This window comes from Suricata suricatta, chromosome 2, assembly GCF_006229205.1.
Source record: "Suricata suricatta isolate VVHF042 chromosome 2, meerkat_22Aug2017_6uvM2_HiC, whole genome shotgun sequence".
In the NCBI taxonomy this organism is placed as follows: Eukaryota; Metazoa; Chordata; class Mammalia; order Carnivora; family Herpestidae; genus Suricata; species Suricata suricatta.
The window spans coordinates 152707712-152727928 of record NC_043701.1 but is presented as its reverse complement, the minus strand read 5'-3'; the positions used below and the strand labels follow the sequence as shown (position 1 = coordinate 152727928).

General features: G+C 38.0%; 1 protein-coding gene across 4 annotated transcripts in view; it reads left to right on the top strand.

The window, feature by feature from the left end:
- CPEB3 (cytoplasmic polyadenylation element binding protein 3) overlaps positions 1-20217 on the top strand; it is a 184443-nt gene that overhangs the window by 110365 nt on the left and 53861 nt on the right. For all 4 annotated transcript variants that reach the window (XM_029932231.1, XM_029932229.1, XM_029932228.1 and 1 more), the window contains one exon: positions 1519-1608. In XM_029932231.1, the coding sequence (XP_029788091.1) occupies positions 1519-1608 (90 nt within the window). The remainder of the gene's footprint in view (positions 1-1518; positions 1609-20217) is intronic.

Genomic DNA, 20217 nt, shown 5'->3' with positions numbered 1-20217 from the left:
TAACCTTCTAATTTCTGTATAAGTCTAATTACATGAAATAGAAGTGGGGGTTTTGCTTTTTTACTTTGCTTTTCTGTTTGGAGTGTCACTGTAACTACTGTATTGTAAATGATGGAAAATAATTGCATATGTTAAAAATATAAATTGTGTTATATTAAAAATATTGTTAAAACATTTGCTTTGTCAGCTTTGTTCTAGCTATGACATTTCTCTAATTTATCATGGTTTTTTTTCATGGTGATAAAGGAGTAGTCTTTAAGAGTAATTTTATTTTAGGGCCACCTGTGTGGCTCAGTTGGTTGTGCATCTGACTTTCAATTTTGGCTCAGGTATGATCTTGTGGTTTGTGGGATCCAGCCCCATGTGGAGCTCTATGCAAACATCATAGAGACTGCTTTGGATTCCCTCTCTTTCTCTGCCCCTCTATCACTTGTGTGCATGTGAACATACTGTTTCTCACTCTCTCATATAACCTTTAAAAATATTTTTAAAAAGTAAAAATTATTTTAGACTTATTTCTTTAAGGTTGTACAGAGCTGGAGACTCATTTTCCACCAAACTATTTTCATACTGGTGTTAATTTCATCTACCAATTGGATTTTTTTAAAGACAAAGTTTAGATCATAGCTAAGAGAGTGGCAACTTAAATCTGAGTGTGGGCTAAGTTATAACCTTCTGCTTTGAGTGAGAAGTCAGAAGGAAAAGGTAAACTTATTGAATTATAACTTTTGAAACATTTTCTTTATAGGATGTGTTGTAGGTAAGTATAAGAGAAATAGATCATTGGTTTTAACTTTTTATCATCAAATAGAATTACCTACTTTTTGCCCCAAAACAATTTTATCTTTTGTTTTTTAAGTTTACTTATTTTGAGAGAGAGACAATCAGTGGGAGAGGGACAGAGAGAGATGGGTACAGAGGATCTGAAGAGGGCTGTGCTCTGTTAGCAGTGTTAGTGGGGCACTAACTCATGAACTGTGAGACCATGACCTGAGCTGAAATCAGACGCACAACTGACTGAGCCACCCAGCTGTCCCAAGAATAATATCTATTTCTAAAATAATCTTAGATTATTAATAATCATAACCTAACATTAATAATCTTAGGTATTTTAGAGATTGTTGTACATAAGTGAAACACATTTTAAATCTTTTGTATACTTCTGTATTTTTTCTAAAAATAGAGAACATTCCTATTTTTAGAGGCTTTTTTTTTTTTTTAACGTGACTGAGAGGTCACCTTAACTAATGTCAGATTTTTTCCTCCAAACTCTTTATGTCAAATTTATTGGCAGTAAAGAGTAATGAATTATAGTTAGAAACACATTTTGTGTGGTTGAAAGTGAATAACCAAATGTACCCAGCAAACAATTGTATTTCACTTAGTAGATTTGACTTCTGTAAAAATGCTTTAGAAATAGCTTTCAAAGCATTTTTTAAATAAAAAGACTTGCTTTATGCTATTCTGTGTGCAATATTTTTTTTTCTCTTTTGCTAAGATTCCCTCTTTGTCTTATAGATGAGATCACTGCCAGCTTTCGCAGGTTTGGACCTCTCGTCGTAGACTGGCCTCACAAAGCTGAAAGCAAGTCGTATTTTCCTCCTAAAGGTAATGCACTTAAAATGTCTCCACTGCCTGCCTGTTAGAGAGCTAGCATGACAGTTCAGTAAAATTATGACAGCTTTTTAATGCTTGAAATAGCAGTTGGCTTTTTTCCCCAATTAAGAAAATATTTTAATGTTGATCATCTTTCTGTGTCTTAGTGTTTCCACTTGGAGACTGTTCCCCCAGGGAGCACACTGATTGTTTCAGGGCATCTGTTTATTATGTTGACAGTGAGATTGGTGATTCTTGTATGAGTGAGGCTTGTCCCAAGTTTTCATTATTTGAGAGAAAAAATCTAGGATTTTGAGGAATGTCAGTGATTGGAGAGGAAAAGATTATTTAGAGTCAAATTTTATTTGTATCCCAGTGTCCTGTGGTTTTATAGGTCTTATAAACCCCAAACTTTGAAAACCTAGTGGCTGAAAAATGGCATTGTATGAAATTACCTTTATTCATGTCTGTATTAAAAAATATTTTTTAATGTTTATTAATTTTGAGAGAGCATGAACAGGGGAGGGGCAAAGAGAGAGGGAAACACAGAATCGGAATCAGGCTCCAGGCTCTGAGCTGTCACCACAGAGCCTGATACTGGGCTCAAACTCATGTGAGATCATGACCTAAGCTGAAGTTGGATGCTTAACTGACTGAGCCACCCAGGTGCACCTATTCATGTCTGTATTTTAAGTGACTTAGTTTGTTGAGGGATCGAGAGCAAACTAGAAAAGAACTCTTATGAACGCTTCCCTTTTTTTTTTTTTGGTAGGTTTTTTTGATAACTTACAAAGACCTGAAAATATATTACTTTGTTCATAGTCTGTAATTTCTGCAGAATTCAAGGAACTTTTCTAGTGATTGAACTCTGGGTAAATTTCTAGAATTATATAGAGGAGTGTTTGGGGTTAAAAAGGAAGTTTTCTTCATATGTTATATTCTGTTGATATATTTCAAGGATATGTTTCGTCTCCACAGAATTGTTTTTTTGATTTTTACTATTGTGTAACATTACTCTCACAAGAAGATGGGTCAAAATACTTACCTTTCCTGTGTTTTGTACAGGAATGAAATTATAGCTTAATCTGGGAAAGGGGGGTAGCTTCCTCTTATGTCTGGTTTATTAGGTTTCTTTGCCACCTGTATTTTTCCTCATTCTCTCAACAACTTGTGAAAATAAGTTACTCACTAAATATAGGGCTGTTTACTTTTAACATTTCCATTTTAATTCTCTTCTAGAATTTTTAAAGTTAAAATAATAAGTTCTATATTAAGCAGAAAAGATGAAAATCACCGGCTGATTATTCCATTGAAGGAATGTATTCACCACTTTGTGGTACATGTATAATGCTGTGTAAAGGCACATGTTTAAAACATGTTTCTAAGAGTGCAAATAATTCCTTGAATCAGAGTAGTGTTATTTCAGTGAATGGATGAGTTCACAACACCATGCCGCAGGTAACATGCTCTGTAAAGTCACATGCATAAAAAAATATTCCTAAGAGTACTAGTTGCATGTTAGCATCAAGACAGTGTTATCTTAGTGAAAGGATGTGTTCACTACACTGTGATGCATGTAGCACACTATCTAAAGTTACAGGTATAAAAGATATTTCTAACCATGCTAGTTGAAAAATAAATCATCGTGCTGAGAAGGTTATAAAAATACCTCTAGTATAAAAGGTGTCAGGTGATATGATCATCATAAAAAATGAAGATAGGGGTGCCTGGCTGGCTCAGTCGATTAAGCATCTGACTTCAGCTCAGGTCCTGATCTCACAGTTCCTAAGTTCAAGCCCCACATGGGGCTCTCCACTCTTAATACGGAGCCCACTTTGGATCCTCTGTCTCCCTCTCTCTCTCTGCCCTTTCCCTGCTCTTTCTCTCTCTGTTAAATATAAATAAAAATATAGACCTGTATAGTCATGTCCAAAGAAAATTATCCAAATCTACATCTTTCAGACAAAATCACTATATACATTTTATTAAACATCCTTGTCTCTTTATGAACACAAACATTTATATGAAATTTTGCACTTACATAAATGGGCTCACACTGTACATACTGTTTAATAACCTGCTTTCCCCCCCCAGCAATGTCAGCATCTTTCTGTAAGAGACCTACTTTATCTTGCCGTATTTGATTTAATCCATCCTATTAATGGACACCTACGTTGCTTCCAACAGTTTCATCTCATGGATCACACTTCAATGTGATATCCTTCTCCCTTCATCTTTTTGGCCTTTATCATTACCTCTTGGGGTGAATTTCCAGATGTGAGGTACATGTTTTTTATGCAGATTGCAAAGCTGCCGTTAAAAAAGTCATATATGGGGCTTGGGTGGCTCAATTGGTTAAGTGTCCAACTTTGGCTCAGGTCGTGAACTTGCTGTTCATGGGTTCGAGCCATGCTGACAGCTCAGAGCCTAGAGCCTGCTTTGGATTCTGTTTCTCCCTCTCTCTCTGCCCCTCCTCTGCTCATACTCTGTCTGTCTCTCTCAAAAATAAACATTAAAAACAAAGTCATATATGTTTATGTTTCCACCAGTATTATCTGATTTATAAAGCTAAGTTTTACTGAGTCTGAGGAAATGACTCTTTTCCCATTTTTGCTACTCTGATGGTTAAAATAACATCCCCACACGGTTTTGGGCATTCTTTTGAATATATTTTACTTTGATTGACTTCTCATTTCTGTCTGGACTTTATATTGGAGTAAGACACAGGAAGGGATCCAGTTGTATTTTTCCTGGTAGTATGCCAATTGTCTCAATAGTCATTTATTGACTAATACATTTTTTTCTCATTGATTTGAAGCATTAGAAATAAGTGTTGATTGAAACATTATCTCTTCTTTTTTTAATATATTTTTTTATATTGAGAGAGAGAGAAAGTGTGAGCTGGTAAGAGGCAGAGAGAGAGGGGGAGAGAGAATTCCAAGCAGGCTCCCTGCTGTCAGCTCAGAGCCCAACACACGGTTTGAACTCCCGAACAGTGAGATTATGACCTGAGCTGAAATCAAGAGCTGACACTTAGCCAGCTGAGCCACCCATTACCTCTTGGAAGTTATTTCTTTTCCTTTCCAGTGGAATGCATTAAGTTTCTCTGGAACCACTCCATCCAGTGTGATAGTCACTAGCCACATGTAGCTAATGAGCACTTGAAATATGACTAATTTGCATTGAGCTATGCTATAAGTTTAAGATATACCCGGCGTTTTGAAGATTTAGTTTTAGAAAAAAGTAAAAGATCTCATTAATAATTTTGTTTTCATTTTAGAATGATAATTTTTTGATGTATTAGATTAAATGAAAGATATTAAAATAAACTTCACCTGTTTCTTTTTACCTTTTAAATATAGATATTAGAAAATTTTAATTGTTATTTATATTTTAAAGTTTATTTTGAGAGAGAGAGAAAGGGTGTGTGTGTGTGTGTATGTGTATGAGAGAGAGAGAGAGAGAGAGAGGAGAGTGAGAGAGAGAGAGAAAGTGAGGGAGGGGCAAAGGGAGAGAATCCCAAGCTTGGGGTTTGAACCCATGAACCATGAGATCATGATCTGAGCCGTAATCGAGAGTTCGACGATTAACTGATTGAGCCACCCAGGAGTCTCTAGGAAAAAAATTTTGTTTTTAATTAATTAATTTGTTAATTTACATCCAAGTTAGCATATAATGCTGTGATGATTTCAGGAGTAGATTCCAGTCTTTCATTGCCTATGTATAACACCCAGTGCTCATCCCAACAACTGTTTTCCTTAAGCTCTTTATCCATTTAGCCCATCCCCCACTCACAGCCCCTCTACTACCCTCTGTTTGTTCTTTATATTTAAATGTCTCTAATGTTTTCCCCCTCCCTGTTTTAATATTATTTTTGCTCCCCTTCCTTATGTTCTTCTGTTTTGTGTCTTAAAATCCTCATATGAGTGAAGTCGTATGATACTTGTCTTTCTCTAATTTCACTTAGCATAATACCCTCTAGTTCCATCCACATAGTTGCAAATGGCAAGATTTTATTCTTCTTAATAACTGAGTAATACTCTATTGTTTATGTATGTATGTATGTATGTATGTATGTATGTACATGCATACAAATACACCACATCTTCTTTATCCATTAATTTGTTGATGGACATTTGGGTTCTTTCTATACTTTAGCTATTGTCTACAGCACTGGTATAAACATTGGGGGTACATGTGTCCCTTTGAAACAGCGCACCTGTATCCTTTGGATAAATATGTAGTAGTGCAATTGCTGGGTCATAGGGTAGTTCTGTTTTTAATTTTTTGAGGAGCCTCCATACTGTTTTCCAGTGTGGCTCCACCAGTTAGCATTCCCACCCGCAGTGCAAAAGAGATCCTCTTTCTCCACATCCTCGCCAACATCTGTTGTTGCCTGAGTTGTTAATTGTAGCCATTCTGATGGGTGTGAGGTGGTACCTCATTGTGATTTTGATTTGTATTTCCTTGATGATGAGTGATGTTGAGCATTTTTTTAATGTGTCAGTTGGCCATCTGAATGTCTTCTTTGGAGAAGTGTCTATTCATGTCTTTTGCCCATTTCTTCACTGGATTATTTGTTTTTTGGGTGTTGAGTTTGATAAGTTCTTTATAGATTTTGGATACTAACTATTTATCTGATATGTCAGTTGCAAATACCTTCTCCCAAAAGGTTGGTTGCCTTTTAGTTTTGCTAATTGTTTCCTTCACTGTGCAGAAGCTTTTTCTCTTGATCTAGTCCCAATAGCTCATTTTCGCTTTTGTTTCCCTTGCCTCTGGAGACGTGTTGAGTAAGAAGTTGAGGCAGCCAAAGTCAAAGAGGTTTTGCTACTTTTTCCTCTAGGATTTTGATGGCTTCCTGTCACATTTAAGTCTTTCATCCATTTTGAATTTATTTTTGTGTATCATGTAAGAAAGAGGTCCAGGTTCATTTTTCTGCATGTCGCTGTCCAATTTTCCCAGCACCATTTGCTGAAGAGACTGTCTTGATTCCATTGGATATTCTTTCCTGCTTTGTCAAAGATTAGTTGGCCATACATTTGTGGGTGCCCCTGGAAAATTTTAAATTATATCTGCGACTCATATTTCTATTGTAAATCACTTCCCTAAAACAAGGATCAGTAAACTACCTGTTTTTATATGGCCTTTATGCTAACGATATTTTTTATGTTTTTAAGGGTTGTAAAAACACACATGCAAGAAGAATATGTAGCAGAGACTATATGTGGCTCTCAAATCCCTTTGAAGAAAGTTAATGTTGACTCTTCTATAATAGTCTACAGAGCTACTCATTTTACTTCTGAGGTATCCAATGATGAAGGAGGCAGTCTGTATATTTTAGAGAAGTCTGTATAGTTCTTGAATTTTGCTTTTCAGTTGAGTCAAATGCTTCCCTGCAATATTTACCTACTGGTTAATTTTGTCCCATAAAGTAAAATAGAATAAGTCATTATTGTGTCATTTGTCTCTTGGTACTTAAAGGACTATCAGTTTCTCTTTATGTCTTCTCTTTTGAAAGATAAATATTTTCACTTCTCTTAGTAATACCTTATGTCTAATGTCTGAATCACCATTCTTCTCATCTGCCTTTTTTGTATATATGTCATGTTTACAATATCCTACCTAAATTTGTTACTGAGAATTGAAGAGAGAACATTTGGGTTGGTCTAAGCAGTACAAAGTTTAGTAGTTCTGTTAACTCCATGGTTTTTGATACCATTCCTATATAATAGCATAATAATAAAGAACTATGGAACATTAGATCTGGTGCCTTTATTCTATACCTGAGGTTAAGTGTTGAGATGGGCCGGTGACATCTGGAGGCCTCCCAATTCTGATCTACAGGCTTGCATAGCACATTGCCTATCCTATGATTAGCGGTTAGGAAGAGAAATAATTACTATACTGTTGGCTCCTGTTGTATTTTGCTTTCAGCTAAAATCTGAAGGTTGAACTGTTTTGAGAGAACCTAAAGAAAATTGATGTTATTCCAAGATTGAAGTAACTTTGAGATCCATGCCCATCGCTTTGAATGTTGAGAATATCTAAGGAGTTCACCCTTACTATTCTTTTTTTTCTTTTAATGTTTATTTTGAAAGAGAATACTAGTGGAGGAGGGACAGAGAGAGAAGGACAGAGAGAATCTCAGCTAGGCTCCGCACTGTAAAAGCAGAGCCTGATGCAGGGCTTGATCCCATGGACTGTGAGATCATCACCTGAGCCAAAATCAAGAGTCAGATGCTTAACTGACTGAGCCCCCCATGCACCCCTCACTGCAACTGTTCTGTGCCTTCTTAATAATGCCCCCTTGTGCTGTTTCTACTTTTCCTTAAATTCCTTAGGTTTTAATTCAGGTCCATGCCTTTTTGGTGATGCCCTTCATGCTGAGTATACTTTTCTTTAGGTCACCTTAGGTTGGCCATTAGGTACAGTTTGTTTGGCTATACATTTTGGTTTATGTATAAGTAGAAAGGAAAACATAAACCATCTGTTGAACCCTTCAGCCTTTCTCTCAGAAAGTATATGCGGAATTTAATACACATTTATTCCTCTGGCAGGTTTACCTGTACAGTTATGGAGTAGGGTTTGTAAAACCATGACCATTTCAGTGGACTGTGGAGAGCTTAAAATCCATGTTGAGAAACAGTGGTCAGGCACATCAGTTGTTCCCTTAAGTGTTGTCTGACCAGCTCAGTGGGAGGTAATGGAGTCTAGGGCTCTCTCCGGCACACAACCGCTAAGTTATTTGATCAGGCGTTTGAGGGTACACAGAGTCCTGTGGATCAGTTTGTGTGTAGGCCACAGCAGATAATTCCTCATTGTTCTCCAGAACACCACTGAGAATATGAAAGGTGGAGGAAGGCATGGGAGTCAGAATGTGTGTTTTCATATTTGGTCTCAGACCTTATAACTTCTAGACCTGTGGGGAAAATAAGAAATTAGTCAACTAATCACAAAAATAAACACAATTATAAACTGTAATAGTTCTGTAAAGGAAAAATAGTGTAATGACTCTAAAAAGTGGGCATCAATTTAGAGGAGGGGTGTGGAGAAAGCTTCTCTGAGAAGATGGCAGTTGAACAGACCTGAAAATTGAGGAGTTAGTCAGAAAGTTAGGGAAGCAGTTTCCAAGTGGAAGAGTACCATATGGGAAAGACTGAGTATGAAAGGGCTTTATTTTATTTTATTTTTTTAATTTTTTTTAATGCTTTATTTATTTTTGATACAGAAAAGACAGAGCATGAGAGGGGGAGGGTCAGAGAGAGAGGGAGACACAGAATCTGAAACAGGCTCCAGGCTCTGAGCTAGCTGTCAGCACAGAGCCTGACGCGAGGCTCGAACCCACGAATGTGAGATCTGACCTGAGCCGAAGTCGGAGGCTTAACCGACTGAGCCACCCAGGCGTCCCGAAAGGGCTTTTGAATAAATGAAGTATGGTTGGAGTGTTAGAAAAGAGAAAATGATGCAAAAGAAAGAGTCTCTAAACAGAAGGATTTATTTTTCTTCCCTAAATCGATTTCATCCCTTAGAAAGAGCAGACACGAAGGCATTTGTGTGTGTTTGTCTTTGGGGTGGAGGAAGAATGGAATTGGGTGAAGAAGAAATAGCAGTTTAAAGTACTTTCAAATAGATATTGATAAAATGGAAGCAAAATCTTGCTGTGTGTTTTCTGCATTTAGTTCATAATGATGAAAAGAAAACCAACTCTAGTCAAATTATTGAGGAAAAGTTTTCTGAGGTCATCTTTGCATACTTTTTAATTCTCCAGTAGCAAAGTTGAAATAGTGAAGTCTGGAAAGAGAGGTTCTTCCATATCTTAGAGCATGAACCAAATCCCACATTCATACAGAATAGTGACACACGTCATTTATGTTTATAATAGCTTGGGTGCAGGTAATTTAAAGATAGTTATTGAAAAGGAATGGCAAGAGAACAGAATGAATGCAAACAGAGGGCTTAGGTCCTGATTCAAGTGATTATGCAGCTTTAGGACTATCACTCCATCAAATATTTGTTGCTTGTCAGTCTGTGGAAGAGTCTATATTTGGCCTTCCAAATATTGGGGGATCTAGAGAAGATTGACGTTTCCTGGAAGAGACATGGAAACAACAGATATGAAATATTAAGTCACGGTAAAGAGCATGGTTTCGAGAACTAGATTTGTTGGACTCCTCTGCATATTAGTTGTAGGACCATAGGCATGCTGTTTAACCATTCTGTGCCTCAGTTTTGTCACTTGATAGCAGAGGAATAATGATAGTACTTACTTCAGAAGGTCATGATGAGGATTAAAATGAGTACATAAGTCCATGTGGAGTAACTAAAGCAGTACCTGCATACAGTAGATATTATGAATGATACTGTTATTTTTATTAAAATAGGATTTTATTTTTATTAAAAATACATATGGTTTATGACAGGTGAGCAAAAATATTCTCTACACACAGAAGAGGAGATTGCTGTGGGCTGTATAAGAGCTTGATCTTCAAAACTAGGCAGGAAAAGAACAGGCAAAAATTGCAGGAGGCTGGAATTATGATAATTAGGATGGCTAACCTTTACTAATGGCTTGCTATAGCCCGGCTTTGGGTTACAGTTTTTAAAATCATATTTAATCTTCCCAACTGCACCAGGTAGACACCTTAGTGTTCCCATTTTATATAGAAGAAGAAACAGATTTTGAAGAGGGCAGTTTGTCCATGGTCATGGGTTAAGTGGTAAGACTGGGATTTCAGCCTAAATAGGCAGCCTCAGAGCCCAAGGTTCTTCAAGATTGCACTCTACTGTTTTCATTTGGGAACAACAACAGCCCAAAGGTAGGCAGTATTAACTAAGGCAGGATTATGTGACAGCCTGACTGCCAAGCCTAGGACTTAGGCTGAGTAACCACTGATGAAGATTACGGGCTCTGGAGCAGGCTGCCTGCTTTGGATTCCTGTTCCAGTACTTGCCATGTACCTGTCCCTGGGCTGGTTATTTTCCTAATTCTCTACTTAAAAACAAAAAACAAACAAACAAACAAAAAACCCTGCAAATGGCAATGATAATAGTATCTAATTCTGTTTTGTTATGAGGATTAAATAAGAAAATGCACATAGAATACTTTCATATTACCCAGATACCACTGAAGACTTTTTTTCCTTTTTAAAGCAAAGGAGAGGTTGGGGTATTTTTATTTGGTTTTGGTGTTTTAGCCAGGGTCAGAAAAACTATTTAGGAATTTTCTGTAAACTAGCTTATAAGAAGCAAAAAGGACCACAAAGAACTAAGATATTAGCATTGAAGTATTACTAGATTGGAGGCAGTAAGAGACCGGTGTCTGAGTGATGAGTAGATCAGGATGGTGGTGGACTTGATGGGAGGGACGTGTTACAATTTCTTCCACTGAATGGGAACGTTATGGTTCTCTTGAATGTAGGGGAGCCAATTGAGAGAAAACTCACTTGGTGTGGTGATGATTTGACTAAAGACACATAGAGTTTGGTATGTCCTCCCATCTGATCTAAGAGGAAACTACTAGTGGGCAGTGAGTTGCGATTACATAGTTTGGGAAAAGAGACTGGGAATGGAGGCACTCATCTCTTGAGAGTCGTCTTTATGGAGAGGAGGGAGAAGATGAAAAACAGATAAGTCAATGTTGTTAGGAACCAGAAGGAAGAAGAGAACATGTCAGGAGAGACCTGAGTGAGTGAAGGACTGGGAGTATGTCTGTGGCCATGCCTCGAGGTGAAGGAAAGAAGCTTCAAGAAAGAACATCAACATCATCAGATATTGCAGGGTTACTGAGAAGACCTCCATGGAATAGAAATGAGTGTGGGCCTCTTGTCAAGCACATGATCATATGAATTTCTATTGTTATCTTAATTCTAGGTCTTTACATTTTAATGAAGTAAAACCAGAGCAAAGCAATCTAGTTTGTATTGAACAAGTGTTATTTTATAAATAAGAATAATCCTGCTTCCCCAGCAGAACCAGTCATCATTTTTTGTTTCCTTCTAGTCTTTATTCATACATAGCCTTTTCTTTCAGGGGGTGTAATTATAGCAAAGGTACAGTTTTCTATCCTCCTTCTTCCTGCCATGTTACTACAATTTTCATATTTTTCAAGAGTCTTCCTTATATGTTTTACAATCTACTTGCTTGTTGGTCACTTAGGCTATTATAAATAATGCTCCTGTTACTATATCCTTGCATATAGATTTTTCTTTTATAGTATTTTCTGTAGGATAAATTTGCAGAAGCCTAACCAGAGTTAAAAGAAATGAAAATCTTAATGACTCCAGATTTGATACCACATGGCTTCCCAAAGCAATTTTCCCTATGTAGTTTATGCAAATTTGTACATCTGCAGCACCATTTTTGCTTAGTTCCAAGTCAGATAGATGATACATTACAGTTGTGGACTTACCTTTTGCCTGTGTGTTTGGAATAGAATGGACTCCTGCAGAAGCCAGAAACCACATTAGTATGAGTCTTCTACTGGAAGCATTTAAACCTTTCCTCTCAGGTCTCATCTGTTGACTCTTGGGTGTTCTTTGAAATTATCGTCTGTCATTCTCTCCGTTACCAACTCTGGCTACACTGACCTCTTTGCTGTTCCTTGAGACCCACTCAGGCCCCTCGAGCTTTAGTACTTTCTTTTGTCTGAAACCGTCTTTTCCCAGATTTCTGAATGAGCTATTCACCTCTTGCCTTAGACCTCTACTCAAATGACCTTAGGAGAAGTATCTTTCCTGATTTCCTTATCTGAAATAGCAATCCCTCTATCTTCTTTTCATCTTCTTGCTCTCTGTCCCTCTTGCCTTCATTTTATTTCTTTTTTACTCTCATTTTGTTTTTCTTCAAAGTGCTTATCATGACCTGGATAACTTACATGTTTTTCTGCCTGTTTTTAAGATCAAAATGTAATTTTTATTAAGAGTAGTGTGTTTTTATGTTTTGTTCACTGCTCTATGCCCAGTACCTTGCATATCTGCCTCAGTAGCTGACCCTTAGATATTTGTTAAGTGAATGAATTTTATCTTTGCTAATGATGGGTTTGCTCCTCGAGTACTAGAGCAGAAATCCATCTACCTTTTAGAGCTAGGAAGCTCCTTAAAAAAATCATCTCATTTTAATACAATCTTCATTTTAAACTGAGATTTGAAGAGGTGAGGTGTCTTTTCCTAAAAGCGCACAACTGTTATCAGACAGACTTATATGTAGCAGACCAACAGTTTATGCTATTTTATCTGGTGAATTATAAAGGAAATTGTTTTTATTTGTTTGACTAGTATCGTGTGTGGGAAAGGAATATTGGTTTAAACTTGGACTTTATAAATTCTAAGACTTAAACATAATTGATAAATTATGCTGTTAACTAAAAGACTGAATTTCATCTAAAAATTAGCAATGTAAGTTGTATGACCCATGAGATAGTTTCACAGCTATTTAAAAATGAAAATTATCCTTGGCTTTTTCCTGAATTCTTCTGTTCTGTTGGTCACACTCATATAACAGGGGTATTGCTCAGAGCTGGTTTAGGCTAAGGCTGTAGATATGAGCATGGGATTATATCCCATGTAGCTTAACCATGGAATCTGTCTCTTGAGTGATGCCACACCATCACTGGACATGGGTGCACTGCTTTGTAATTGAGTTCTTTGACTACAGGGGTAGATATTCTCTTGTACTATGTCAAATTAGGGATGTGGTGAGGAGGAAAGCCTCAAAATAGGAGCTGTGTTAGAAACAGGTATTAACGGAGGTAGTCAAACAATGGGAGTTATTAATTCTTCACTGTTCCTATTCCACCATTATCATGTCTCAGCTCTTCTCTGTGTATGTGCTCATCTCTGATTGTACTTCTAGTGGGAAAACTGGTTTCATATTTCTAGTTGAATTCCAGAAGGAGGTAATCTGATTGACCCAGTTCATTTTTTAACACCTAGCTGTGACATAGGGCATCCTAAAGGCACTGGCCATACAGTCCTTAACTGCTTAGTAAAGAAATAGCTTAGTTCTGCTTCTGTGAATGTGGAGCTGTGAATGTGACTGCTAGGAAGATAAATTGGGCATGACATGCTTTTATGATGATAAAAGGCTCTCCCTGGAAGAATAGCCCATGTCCAAAGTTGTAGTCACTAGAGCTACAATGTGTCTGGCCATTCTGCGCCTTCTACCCCTAGTTCTACACCCCTAAGCAGCTGCTGTTGATAACACCAGTAGTCTCACCTCTTGTGGTGGGGCTGGGACCAGAGAGAAGAGCTAGCATCTCCTGGCCAGTGAGATGCAGTACACTGTTTCCAGAGACTTCTGGGACAAAGGTAAGGACAGCAGCCAGCTGCAGATGTTGGACAGAAGATTAGCCACGTGGCTCTGAAACTGTTCAGAAGTTGGTGATGCTGGCAGTGCAGTGCAGGAGTCTCAGCCCAGTTGGGCAGCCAGTTTTAGTTCTAGCAGTCCAGGATTCAGGGACACGGCCAGGTGAATGGGACCAGTAACAGGCATGCAGTTTGTGCAGGAACGACATGTGCCTTTTCAATCTGCTGATTCCCACCCACCTTGAATAAAGTGTGTACTTCTGAGTGGCTGTTTTTTCTGGTGATGATCATGTCTTTCTTCTGCACTGGCCAGGCTCCTTGACTGCCGGCCCTAGAGACCAAGGTCATGCAGTTGTGGAAGGGTATACAGTACCGGCGTGGTTTGTGAACCTGGCACAAGCCAGGCCACATGGGTTTCAGATTAGCTTTTCTGCAGCCAGCTAAAGAGATACTGTTTGAAGAACAGGAAAGAAGACTTTAATTGGACAAAAATCATTGTGTAGCTGCATAGCATTCATGGCATCTATTTCATTTCCTTCAGTTTATCTAAATCTGACTTTGGAAAGGAAAGTTTTCAAACTTCACATTTTTTTTCTCTTGTAGTATAACTTGAATGGAAATAAGTCAGTGTTGTTTTAGGCCCAGATTCCAAGTTTTTCCACCTTCTGAGTTACATAAACTGATCCAAGTTGGGAAACTAAAGGGTTTTAGCCTGTACTTAACCTTTTGCAGTTTGTAAGCTTTTGAGTAATACTTTGCTTTTTTTTTTTTTAAAGCAGATCCCAGCTTATAATACTCATACTCTTTAGTGAATTCTGTATTTTTATATTTAATCGATTGAATTTCATTCTCAGGAAGGATTTTCTTATAAAATCATGGAAACTGCAACAAGAGTGGGCTTTTTGTTTTGTTTTGTCTTATTTAGACAGGGGCAGTATCCTATTGCTTTTAAAATCTTAGCCCACCCTCAGTTTAAGTTGTTTTATTAAACAGCTATCTCTTTTGCATTGTATTGAAGGTGAATAGTAAGAGTCTGATTTCAAAGCACTTATAGTTTGAGGGACTATATAGAAAGGAGTAGGCAGGGGCACCTGGGTAGCTTAGTCGGTTAAGCATACACTTGGGCTCAGGTCATGATCTTAATCACTTGTGAGTTCGAGCTCTGCATCAGGCTCTGTGCTGATAGCTTAGAGCCTGGAACCTGTCTTCAGATTCTGTATCTCCCTCTCTCTCTGCCCCTCTCCCGCTCATGTGCTCAGGCTCCCTCTCTTTCAAAAATAATAAACCTTAAAAAAAAAAAAAGGAGTAGGTAGAAGAATGCACAGGCAAGGAGACAAAGCCAGAGCAGCCATATAAATAACAGAGCCATCTTGTTCTCTGTCACAAACAGTATCTGTTGTGCTAAGTCCAGGCAAAGGTGCTATGTAGGGGCGGGGGGGGGGGGGCAGGGGGAGATGCTTATTTAATTCAGAGAAGCCAAAACCACCCCTGATGAGAACTTTGTTTGGAAGAGAGTAGCTCTCAAAAACTGAAATGGAAGGCGCAACTTTGACAGCCTGAGGCTGAGTGAATGTTTTAGCAAAGGGTGTGGATTTAGACAGGACTTGCTGACAGGAATTGGATGAACAAGAGACCAAGAGAGGATATGTTAGTTGAAAAGGTTTGGAGGGGCGCTTGGGTGGCTAAGTTGGCTAAGCGTTCAACTTCAGCTCAGGTTATGACCTCACAGTTCGTGGGTTCAAGCCCCGTATTAGGCTCGAGAGCTGTGCTGACAGCTCAACTGGAACCTGCTTCGGATTCTGTGTCTCCCTTTCTCTCTACCCCTCCCCCACTTGCATTCTGTCTCCATCTCTCAAGAAAATGAATAAATGTTAAAAAAATTAATTTAAAAAAAAGAAGAAAAGGTTTGGAATAGGAAACTGAGAGGGTCTGGTAAAAAAAATTTTGAAAACCAAGAAAAAAGACTGGTTGTCTTCCGAAATAGAATGGATAGCTTTAGTCAAGGCTTCTGTCTTGAGAAGGAGGCATGGTGGTACAGAGAAAACCTATTGACGGCAACATCAGGAACTCACCAGAGGATTATTAAAATACGGGAGCAGGGGAAATTAGATTGTCAAAGCTCAGGCATTCTCCAAGCAGGGTTGGGCCAAAGCTTCATCTGAAGGGAAGTGTCCAGGTTAAAAGTTATCTGATGCTGAATAAGAGGGAGTAACAAGCATGGGGCAAGAGCTGGGTGTTTGTAGACTCAGACTTGGGCAGCAGTTACTGGCTATGTGACCCTGAGCAAGTTATTTAATCTCTGAGCCTCAATTTACTCATCTGAATAATACTCAGAGGGTTGCTAAATGGGTTATGTGAAGTGTACATACACACCAACGCAGTACTTAGGCTTAATAGGTGTCAAATAATATTAGGTACCTTCCCCCGATAAAAATGTAATGCTCAGTAATAATAAAACCGCCCAACTAGTTTGACCAGTTTCTTCCCACATCCTGAGTCTGATCTCCGTTTTCATGGTCAGGTGCTTGTTAGAACTGACTGTGACTAGAATTGACAGACTGGCAGACTTCACAAGGACCTCTTTATGTAGGAAATGCGAGGTTATGTAAACAGAGCCGGTTTTAAGCCCAAATGCCCCAGGTCACTGCCCTGGACTGCAGGACTTTACGAAGAACATAGGAAGTAGATTGCCAATTTTCAACTCTCAGGTGTTTCTACCCATCAAACCTTGTCCTTTCCCACCTTCCCCTACCCCTGCCTGCCAAGCCAGAAGTCTACAAAGAAACATTTACTAGTGCAATAGAAAACACAAAACAGGCTAGAACCAAAATGTTTGAGCTTCAGCCCTGTGTAGTAAATATAGTCAAAGAAATTATGTTTAGTTCTGAATCCACGGGAAATGTTCAGGAATCCAAGGACTTGGGCAGTATCTGCAGAGCCATCGCTGCATTTTTTTTAAAGTTTTTTATTTATTTGTGAGAGAGAGAGAGACAGAGTACTAGCAGGGGAGGGGCAGAAAGAGAGGGAGACACAGAATCTGAAGCAGGTCAGCACAGAGCCTGGCCCCAAGTCGGGGCTTGAACCCAGCTACTGTGAGATCATGACCTAAGTTGAAATCAGACACCCAACAGACGGAGCCACCCAGGCGCCCCTCTACATCTTAGGCTAATTCCTTCCCTTGGAATGTCTCCATTTTTTCACCTATGTCATAGCATTAAGATCTGCTACCACCTACAGAAGGGCTTCCCTGATTTCTCTATCCAAGTCTTCACTGAAAGATCTGTCTTCCCTTTATGAAGTCCAACTTTTACAAATACTTAAAAAAATACTTTTTTCGAATCCTTAATGCATTATTCTTAGAGTTCTCTGTATATTTATTCTTCATGGCTTTTTGTACTAGCTTATAAATTCTTTGAGAACAAAGTCTTGCTTAACATATGTATTCCACATATGTATTCCTCTGCAGTGCCTAGAGCACATAGTAAGTGTTCAGTAAATTTTGGAAATTAAATGTTTTCATCCAAGAGGGAAAATGAATAGGGAATCCAGTTCAGAAACCTATGGTGTTCTCTAAGCAGCAGGCCGGAATGGTGAGGTGCTTCAGCTCTTCCCGCCTACTTCCTCAATCCTATACTCTAATTAATGAGCTCTATCTAGTCTCTGTTTTCCAAATGAGCCAACCCTGTGACCTTCTGTGCCTTGGCCTACACTTGTCCTGAACTTGGAATGCTCTTCCAGGAAGACTAAATTATCCTCCAGCTCACATGTGGCCTTTGTTCTGTAGCTTTCCCTGATGTTTGGAAACCTCTGCTCCATTTGCCTCTCACTGGTGTTCTGTAGGACAGACACACCCCCAACATAACACTCTTCATGGTATTCCTTAGTCATTTATTTATTGGTTAGAATTTTCTAGGACAGGGCTCTTCCTTGGCTTCTTTGTCTTTGTAGCTTCCTTGCCTAGATACCTCATAAATATTTTTGATTCTGTTGAATTGAATCCAAAGACAAAGATGCCTAAGGCAAACCAGGTAAGTCTTCTGACCTGATTGCCAAGGTTAGTGAGAATGTTTAGAATAGACTTCTGTGGCATAAAGTGTCTGAACTCAGGCAGCTGTGGCTGGAGAGATGCCCTTCAGGCCTGTATAGGAAGGTTATAGGAAATCAGGGAGCCTGGACTCTGTGCAAAGAGAGATATCTCTATGTGTGTGTGCACGTGTGTGTGTGCATGTGTGTGTTCAGACCATAGATCCTTCCTTCTGGGGCTGATCTCATTTAATCAGAAACTGGCTGTCCCTTGGTCAGCTACTGTTTTATGAACATAGCAGTGGTTTGGGGCACAGCCCTAGAATCTGAAATTGTTTTTCCATTGTAATTGATACTTGAAACATATAAATCACTAAGGGCATTAGTTGATTTTACGAACTGTTTGCTCTTTAAAAACACCAAACAGCTCTTTAGAGAATGGGAGAATATATTACTGTCTTTTCACGAAAGACCTTGTGATTTTTAATTTTTTCCCCACAAATTTTTATTTTTAAAAATTTCAAGCCTACAAAAGAGCTGTAAAAATAATGCAACAAACACCTAGATAGGCTTCCTCTAGCTTCACCAGTTGTCAGCATTTTGCCACATTTGCTTTCTCTTTTTTTCTGTGTATGTGTGTGTGTGGTTATCATTTGCTTATAGACATCAAGACCTCTCATTCCTACGTGCTTCTGCATGTCTTCTGTGAACCAGAAGTATTCAGATTATTCTAGTAATGTCCTGTAGAGCTATATTTTTAATCCAAGATTCAAACATTTAGTCTTAATATCCAAATATAGTCTTACATGTAGGTGTCATATTTTCCTACTGTCCTTTAATTTAGACAGTTCCCTAAGCTTTTTATCTTTTATATCATTTGATGGGTCCATGTCAGATGTTTTATAGAATATCACTTAATTTGGAATTAATCTGATTGTTTCCTCATAATGAGATTCAAGTAAAACATTGTCAGGAAGAGTATGTAGATGATGTGCTGCACTGAGAAGGACATAGTACATGAGTACATGTTAAATCAGTTTGCCCTGTTGTTGATGATGTTAAGTTTGATCATCTGGTTATGGTGTTATCTGCCAGATTCCTCCATTTTAAAAGTAACTTTCTCTTCCTTTGCAAATACTGAATAATCTATAAAGTGATACTTTAAGAATATGTTGAATATCTTGTAACCATTCCCAAATTCACCCAATGGTTTTAGAATCCATTGGAGATTCTTGCTTGATTACTGGGTTGATGATATTCATTTTATTAAAATCGTACTTAATTCAGTGAGATCTGCTCTTTAACTCCTCAAGTACCTTCATTCTAAATATACAACCTAAAAATACATTGAAAGCCAATAAGTATCTTTACTAAATATGAGAATTTGATTGACCTAAATAAAACTAAATTTAAACTTCTGATGATTTTGAAGTTCATCATTTCAGTTCTTCTTAATGTAGTTTTGTGGGCTATAAATATATCTGCAGAGTAAATGTATCTGTAGAGACCTTAAATTTTAGGACTGAAGCACAGGTGACCACTTTCTGTTACTTTAAACACTGTAATCACTGTAACAAAAGTAACAATATATAATAAATAGGCCAGTCCCTGTTTGCTAATGATATTGACATTTTTACCTCATCATTTTTAGGTGAGACTGTATAATGGATAAAGATAGATAATGAAAAAATGGATAAAAAATATAATGGATTAAGAGTGAGGACTCCAAAAGCTGATGTAGGTTTTAATCCCAAATTTAATCTCTAGGTTTTCATCTCTGAAGTGTTCCTTAACCTCTTGGAGCTTCAGTTTCCTTCTCTATAAAATGATAACCCCTGTATTTACCTCATAGAATTACTGTGAGAATGAAAAGAGCTAACAGATGTAAAGTGTTTATTATTAGCAAAGTGTCTGGCGTGCTGTAAGCACTTAGTAACCAGTGTTTGTGGTGGTGAAGTTGGTGGTGATTGTTATTTGTACTGGGGATCAAGTATAAAAAGTTATAACATGAAAAATTATGTATTTAAGAGCTCAGGAAGCATTGTTTTTGACAGGTAGCCAAGAATATTTTGGAGGTTGTTATACTTAATGTGTTCTCAGGTATTAAGAGAAAGAAAATCTTTTAATTAAATTTACCCTGTAAAAACCTGGCCAAATAAAATGGAATTATCCCAATTAAGTACCCCCCATATCTGCCCCCCACCCCTCAGCCAACCCCATACCTGCCTGTTCCTCTTTACCCTAAAGAAGTATGGTCAGTCGAGGCTTGTCCAAAAATCACTCACTGTTTTATTTT